The sequence below is a fragment of the Gekko japonicus genome, unplaced genomic scaffold (genome assembly GCF_001447785.1).
Source record: "Gekko japonicus isolate JY-2015 unplaced genomic scaffold, Gekko_japonicus_V1.1 scaffold1070, whole genome shotgun sequence".
Classification (NCBI taxonomy): Eukaryota; Metazoa; Chordata; class Lepidosauria; order Squamata; family Gekkonidae; genus Gekko; species Gekko japonicus.
Genome location: NW_015173153.1, coordinates 315,991 through 324,368, shown reverse-complemented (window position 1 = coordinate 324,368; position 8,378 = coordinate 315,991). Strand labels below are relative to the sequence as shown.

Below are 8,378 nucleotides of genomic sequence, written 5' to 3'. Positions count from 1 at the left end.
TGGGAAGGGCAAGGAGGATGGCACCACTGCCAGCCCCCAAGACCCCCCCATATAAGGTGAGGTTAAACAGTTTGAACCCAGCTAGCCATATTCTTCACTACACTAAGTAACTTAGAGTCTTGCTGCTATTGTAATCCTTTGTTTCATCTCTGACCTCGTGGGACTGCAGCCTAAGAGGTCTGCATGTGTTTGGCTGGTTCCAAACCCTGCAGTAGATTACTTATAGTTAGCCTATTTATTTCACCTGTTCTTCGTTGGGAAGATCAAGCCTCTGATCAGATGAGTATATGCTATTCCTTTCTCATACCTTTAGCTTAAATATAACTATTTGCTATTTCTGTAACAACTGAGGAACTTGTTTGTGTGTGTGTGTGTATCTGTTTTTTTTACGTATGTATGCGAACTAGAGTTAGGAAATAAAAGGAACCAATTGCTTTAATCAGAATATTAGCTCGTCTCCATTTGTAAATCGGACTTCCTCCGAGGGTTGCGCTTCCTGTATACATTGGGCAGCATCACCGAAATTAATAATTCATAATGCCTCTGTCGTAGATAAGGCAGTCAGGCTATCATGCCGCTGCTTTTAGTCATTCAAGCCCCTTATTTGCATACCTAAATGTTCTCTGGGGTGCCTGGGGTGCGGATGGCCCTGGTGAGTCTCTGTAAGGCTCTGACCTCTGAAATTGACCAGATCCCCTCTGCAGTGCTTCTGGCTATTGGTTAAGCCACACTGTGGTGCCAGGCCTTTATGCCTATGGCTTTGTTGCAACAATTAACTATCCTAGAGTCCAGTCCACAGTCCTTTAGTTTACCCATCAGAACATCATGGGGACTCTGTCAAAAGCTTTACTGAAATCCAGGTAAACAACATCAAACAACCTTGATCCAATAAGCTCATCACTCGATCAAAGAAGGAAATGAGGTTGGTCTGGCAGGACCTGTTGGGGACAAATCCATGCTGACTTCCCCAGATCACAAAGTTGCCCTTTAGATGCTTACAGATCAATACCTTTAAAATCTGCTCCAGTATCTTCCCTGGGACAGAGGCCAGATTGACTCACCTGTAGTTTCCTGTGTCATCCCTCCCTTTTTTAAAAATTGGGATAACATCTGCCTTCCTCCAGTCTTTTTAAAAAATATTTTTCATATGTCCATGCGTGTGTGTGTACCTGGAAGTCATGGTGATCTCTGGTGACTGTGTGTGCACCTGGAAGTCATGGAGACTTCTGGTGACTGACTGCTACTGGGAGCCTGGAAAATATTCAGAGTGGTGGCTGAATAAAGCCTGCCCCTGTCCTCCTGACTGCTGGTATTTCAAGCAGGGTCTCCCATCCAAACACTTGCCAGAGTCGACCCTGCTTAGTTTCTGAGATCTGACAAGATCAGGCTTGCCTGGGCTATCAGTGTCTGTGGTGCCTTCCTCCAGTCTTGTGGCACGTCTCCCCAAGTAAGGGTGTGCAAAAACGGCCCATTCGGATTTGGCTGAATTGGGCAGAATCAATTTTGGCTGGCAGTAAGACTCCCGCATGTCAGTTTAATCAGTAGGAGCGATTGGGGAGTCTTTCGGCCAGCCGAATGTCAAGTTCAGCCCTATTATATCCCATGGGCCATTGAAGTCAATGGTGAAAACATAGGGTATATTCTGAAGGCAGGAGGGGAGGAGGGTTGAGGGAGAGACTCCAAACTCGCAGAGTAGCTGCTGGAGTTACTTTTTTTCCACCATAGAGAACAATGGAGGGGATAGGGGCAACCTGTTTGGGGCCCCGTAGAATTGGACCCGCTGGTCCAATGTTCTTCAAACGTGGTTGGTATCTTGGGGAGAGGCTCCAGCAGCTACCCTGCGAGTTTGGAGCCTCTCCCTCAAACCCCCTCCCCTCCAGCCCCCAGAAGCCTGACAGGCCTTGCTCTGACCTGTTTCTCTGACCCGAACTTGTCGGGCTGCCAACTGACCCGACCAAAACTACCATATCAAAAGGTCCTGTCAAGATCATTTCTCTTTTCTCTAGCTCTTGTCTCAGTATTTGAGTTTATTACATTCACAAAATATTGCTTACTTATAAGGTTCTTCCTCTTCTGCTAAATCCTCCTCCAGTTGTATAAATGTTTGAATCTAAGTGATAGAAATGATGGAGGGGAAAAAATCAACTATTAGTTTATACATCCCAATAATTAAAAATATTTTATATTACATTATAAACATAAATAGGCATATGCTTTTACACTAGAAGGAAAAAAAACATACAAGGCTCAAATGTTAGTAGCATTAATTAAGCAGACCAGTGCAAATCAAAGAAGGGTTTGAGGGGTTTTTTTGTGGCTAATCTTAACATTGTCTAGTTCTTTGAATTATTCCTTACCAGCTCTGTCACCATAATTGGCCACAATGAGGTTAGATGCTGAGGTGAAATTCTCAGCAACAAGACTCTGAAAAACAGAAACATCTGGGCAGCTACTATGGAAGTCTGTCCAACACGCAAGTTGTCAGTCAGTCTCTCTGGAATAAATTTACAGGAATTAACAAACACGTATTGAAGCGCAATGAGTTAAAACTGCTGAAACATAGTGTGTTTAGTTACAACATCTTGCACTGATCAATTGTGTTTATTATCGAAAATTAGTAAGCCTCTGATAAGCCTGAGGTGAAATAATTTCAGGCTGCCATCAATGCTCCCTCTAAGCTGTGGAATCTTGTCAACAAAGATTCTACTTTGTGAGCTCCTGGCATTGAAGTTGTGAGCCAGCGATTTGGCTACTGCATAAATTAGTTTGCTCCTGGAGCCATCCGTCCTGAGCTAAGACAAGAATGTGTGAGCAGGAGGCTACAAAATTGTGAGCTAGCTCACACTAACTCAGCTTAGAGGGAACACTGGCTGCCATTTTTACTAACAAAATAACGTCTGATATTTTTGTTTATATTTTTGTTATTTGTATTCTTCTATCTACATATTTTGCTATATAGAGGATTCAGGGAGATAAATATCTTAGGCCTGGATCTTTTACTTTCCTTCCAATTGCACAGCATGCACTTTCATTGCAGAGCATATTACTCCAGCATTAGATGCTTACTGCTCTACAATGAAGGACTGAGTTGCCCAAGCAGCAGGAAAGTATAGGATCCAGAGGTCATTTCGGGGGGGATCGCAGTTCCCCCGGGTGAGGCACGGGGGGCGGGGTGTGTGGCCTTATGACACACTTCTGGTGATGTCAGGGGGTGTGGCCTTATGACACACTTTCGGTGATGTCAGGGGTGTGGCATATGCTAATGAGTTATGCTAATGAGTTCCCCTAGCTCTTTTTCTACGAAACGACCCCTGATAGGATCCAAACCATTATTTCCTTGAGATGGTGAGAGACAGCAATTTGGACTTATAAGTTGCTATATAATTTAATAAAATGGCATAACTGAAGACTGTGGGCTCCAAAAAACATTCAACAAAGCTGACTTTTACAAGGACAGCTTTTTCAGGGGTGTAGGCATCCATTAACATTGGGCAAGTATGCGGAATTGCAATAAATGACATGCAACCCTGTAACAGTAATTTTTTTGATGGGTAGTTCCCGGCAAGGAGCACGGTTATTCTAATGGGAGAGTCACTTATTTGTCTAAGCAGAAAACGATACTCAGGAGGCCAACCAGACCAGACCACATATTGACAAGCTCTGCACAGAGATAAACTGCAGTATCAGTTGAGCAACAACTTGCTAAACTTTGCATTCTTAACTTCCTCCTTTTATAAACAATGCGCCTTGCTACGTACCTGGAACCTCTGCTTGGCTAGACTATTGTTTCTAAGAAGACTGCACAAGAACTATAATGGATCACATCAAAGGCCCAGTAATTATTCTGTTTTTCACAGTACGTAAGGTGCACTTGGGAAGTTTAGGAACAGATGAAGGTAGCAGCTTCCCACTGCAATTACCTACCCAGCAATTAGTACCATCATTTCTTATGGCAGTAAATTATATAAGATTATTATGTGCTGCATGAAGTAGTATTTCTTTTCGTTGGACACCCTGAATCAACCACCCATGTACATTACTGGGTGTGCTTGGATTCTGGTATTATTAAACACATAGAGAAAGCCTCTGTATCTTCTTTCTCTCTTCACAAGACATTTAATAAGGTTCTCTCATATCTCCTCTCAGTTGCCTTTTTCCAAGCTAAAGACCTATAATGCTCCTTTATAATATTGTGCACCTTTTCCAGCTCATTTATATCTTTTTTAACATGGGGTGAACAGAACTGTACATAGTATTCTAAAGAATGCCACACAGTAGTGTTATACAAAGGTATTACAATAATTGTTGCTTTATCTTCAAGCCCTTTCTTAATAATCTTTATCAGAGCATAAAACAAAGAACACATTTTTTCATAGTAATTGTATTGTATATAATACATCAATCTCACCTTGTATCAAAGGCAGGTAAAGGTGATACTGATCAATTTCTCCACTGAAAACAGCAAATGCTTGACGCTTCAACAACATTGCCTTTTGCTCAAAACTTGGGAAAAGTTTCAAAGAACTACTCTGCATACCTATGATTAAGAACAGTCTAGGCATTAAGTTGCAACCTTTTATGAAATAATCACTGGATATCTAACAGAACAAGCAATAAAAATGTTATATATCAGTATGAACAGTAAAGCAGTTCACTATGTTCTTGTTGATTTAACTTTAAATTTTAACAAAAGACAAAATCAATTATACTTACTCATCAAGTCTTTAAACATAGTTTTTTCATGTGTAAGAAAATGATCAATAATGGATCGCCAACTGCAGGATAAGACAAATCAAGTAAAAATTAGTGCAATCAAGTTTAAATTCTATCACCTTTCCCTTCATGATCGCTTGAAACATAAAATTTCCATCATCTAAGTGACTTTGACACTGTAGGTAAGTTGCAGAAATCCAATGTATAGTGACTAATATACACATGTCTGGACACTACATACACAATTTACACAGTTTCCTATACCAAACAAGCTACTTCTGTTTAGACCATTTTGACTTGTATAAAGCAGTCATGAAAGAGAACCAATTAACATTTCATTTCAAATACTATCTGTTAAAATAGTTGTTGGCTGGCTGCATCCATCGGATTGTTGGAGGAACTTGCGGAAACAGATTTTCTCTGCATTTTCCTTCCCCTGACTGCCACTACTGAGGGCTCCCCCATGAACGGGTGGGGGATAATTTGCTGAATTGCCTGCACTTATTGTAGATTTCTGTGCTGCATGACACATCAATCAAAAAGATCCCCTGACACCTTGAGGACACACTCATAGGAAAAAGGAGTTGAGTGAGATCTGCTTTGATGAGCTCCTTCCATTTATAGAACTTTGAATTCATCCAAAGTCTCAGAAAGAAAAGATGCAAATATGAGTCCTTGCCTGAACCTCGTGTACTTTACTAGTCTGATATTAGGACTAAAGAGACCCCAAATTAAGTACTCAAATAAAAAAAAACCTTTGAGGGTATCACTGACCATGGCACAAGCTCCAAAGAAAAAAAAAATCTATACATTATATTCCTTTCACAGTACAGTGACAGAACAGCAAAAAAGATTCCAGGAACAAAATAATTTTAAAAATTAAGAAACTACGGTATAACTCTCAGTTTCATCCTATATGGACACTTTTTTCTTGGGGGGCCATGGAACACTACAAGACCATTGTCTTTGTTAAGGTTGAAGAATATGCAGTGTATGGAATTGTAGGAGATTGAATAAAACCTATTATTTAATAAAACAAGACTACTGGCAAATTATATATTGTATAGAGAGATTCCAAATGCAAGATCTCTTACAACTTCATTTAAACTCACTAGATATGGCTAGTAATGTTTCTTTTCATCACACACACAAGATTGCCCCAATTATATTTCTTACTGAATGCATGAAGTGTCCATCTGGAAAAAAGCTGGATCCATATATAGGTCTAGAACATCTTTCTTCCATGCTCGCTTGGTATAGGCATAACCACTTAGAGAACTAAGCAACTGGGAACCAGCACGGAAGCTAGGAAGATTGTAGGCACTGTCAACAAAAATATATACAATGTAAAGATGACACACTTCTCCAAAATGTATGATTCACATGCTCTAGAAAATTCTAAGCCTTGTGGCAGGATTCTATTTGACATTGTTGATTAGATATGTCTTTGAACACCTGCAGGTTAGTTGCAAGAAAAATTAATGCACACAGCAAGGGAGACAAAAAGAGGAATGGAGGAATAATAGCCTGTAATTGCTTTTTTGGGATGAAAAGTGTCTGAATTGGGGAAAATCACAAATGTAAGACAATATGTTTATACTAATTTATAACAATTTTGTTAGTTTACTAAGGACGTGAGCAAACAACATAATGGAGTGGGAGCAGGAGGGAGGGGAGTGGATAATTACAGTAGTTATAGGCTTCTTTGTTATTTTTATTGTTTATTTTGTTAAAATGAAAAACATGAAGTTACAACAATTAAAGCATCATTTTGCTAAAGATAAAACTGAACTCAGTTAAATTAGAAAGAACACTAGCCCTGGCATAATTGGTTCATCATAGCCAATAAATATTTAGCATCTATAGCTTTTGAAAATAAGCTACTGCCTTGGTGAATTATCCAAGGAATTACTGTACACAAACCAGATCTTAGACCAGTAGTGTCAACTTTAACTAGAAAGAGGTGCCTGTAAGGGATAGGCTTTTCCACTGTTTCTCCTCATTTATTTCACTGCAGTCTGTATTAGATACTTTATAGCATTCAATAGGTAGAACTGGGGAAGAGAGACAGTTATGCACATGATATGACTCTCTGGTTAAAGCAAAATTTGGCAGAGGGTAATATACAATTAAGTTCACCTAACCAGTACAACACAGCACAGAGATGGCTTAAAAGGTGTTCACAGATATGCACCTGAGTGTGTTACAAGTGATTTACAAGAACAAGCTGGTTACCTGTGATTGCGTAAGTAAGGAAACACATAATAAAGCAATCGTGATATTAACGGCACTGCCTTCTCTTTCTCATCACTACGATAGACCATATCCAGGAGAGAAGCGAGAACCTATAGAAACAGTGTTCCATATTAATGAAGGGTCCTCACCCATTAGAGGTGTTCGTTAGGTGAGCATAACCAGTGAATGGTTTCTAGACTTTCCTTGATTAGATTTGAATTTTCCATTGTTACATTTCACCATGTACTTACTGTATTTCATAGTCCCTTCGTCCCCCCCCCTTTTTTGTTAATTGTTTCATACATAAAAGGTCTGCCTGTGGGGAGGCACTACAGTGCATCTGAAGAAGTGGGCTCTAGTCCATGAAAACTTAAAATTGTGTTACTCTTTAAAGTGACAATATAAACCACATGGTTCCCTTTTAATTTTAAATAAAACTGGTACTGATTTTTTAAATGACAAAAAGCAAAAATACACAAAATCTGAGACAGCATCCAGAAATGAGAAAATATAATTACGCTCTGGGGGACAGAATGAAATACATGACTCTGAAAACTGGAAATATGCCATCTTTTCAACATGAATATGCCAATTTAAACAACAACAAGAAGACACCTAAATGCTACCTCCCGTGCCTATTTTAGTTTCATGGCTGGCTACAGAAGAGGGCAAAAACACTGCAAGCTCCATTTGCCCAACAGAAACAGGACTCACCTCTGCAAGGAGAGAGAGGGCTTGAACACTGTACACAGATGGAGCAGAGGCAGAGACCATGGAGGAAGGGGCTGCTGAAGCATCTGCAGAAGAAGTGGCATCTTAGTGTTTCTATTTGGTGGGAGGCAATACTAAATTTTCACTAAATTAGTGGTTACTTTTTAAAAACAAAACTAAAAAGGCTTAGATTCAGATGCTGCAGGATGAGGTGATCTGCAGACCACAAAATAAGCTATGTACAGTAAAGCGCTTGAGAAAATAAACACATCTAGCCTAAGTGTCTTAACACTTAGGCTATGTGTGTTTATTTAATTATTTTTTTCATTTTCTACAAAAAGTGGGATACAAAAGGGGAAAGGGGGTAAGGGAAAATATAGATTCAACAAATTTATAAAATATTATGGGGTTGTTACACGAAAGAAGTAAAATCAGATATTATCAGATGTAATACATATTTCAAATATAGAAGCAGACAATAAAACATCAATATTACAGTGTTTTGGGATGGGTTCTCTCTTTAAAAGAATAAACAAGAACTTTCCTAATGTTAGTGATAATCTATGTGTGTTTATATTTTTAGGTACATTACTTTGCAAAGCTATACACACATAGCTGTACATATACCATCACATGTAATGCTACCAGTGTTGTTGTTCAGGGAAGGGGGAATTTAGAGCTGAGAAACAGAATGAGAAAAGGGGGTGAGTCACTCATTC

General features: G+C 39.4%; 1 protein-coding gene across 1 annotated transcript in view; it reads right to left on the bottom strand.

The window, feature by feature from the left end:
- The window catches only part of DOPEY2 (dopey family member 2), a 92,053-nt gene that overhangs the window by 10,354 nt on the left and 73,321 nt on the right, over positions 1–8,378 (bottom strand). Inside the window, exons 30-36 of the mRNA XM_015422388.1 lie at positions 7,663–7,745; positions 6,949–7,058; positions 5,890–6,036; positions 4,714–4,775; positions 4,409–4,537; positions 2,358–2,494; positions 2,055–2,110 (exon numbers count right to left, since the gene is read on the bottom strand). Coding sequence (XP_015277874.1) covers positions 2,055–2,110; positions 2,358–2,494; positions 4,409–4,537; positions 4,714–4,775; positions 5,890–6,036; positions 6,949–7,058; positions 7,663–7,745 — 724 coding nt within the window. The remainder of the gene's footprint in view (positions 1–2,054; positions 2,111–2,357; positions 2,495–4,408; positions 4,538–4,713; positions 4,776–5,889; positions 6,037–6,948; positions 7,059–7,662; positions 7,746–8,378) is intronic.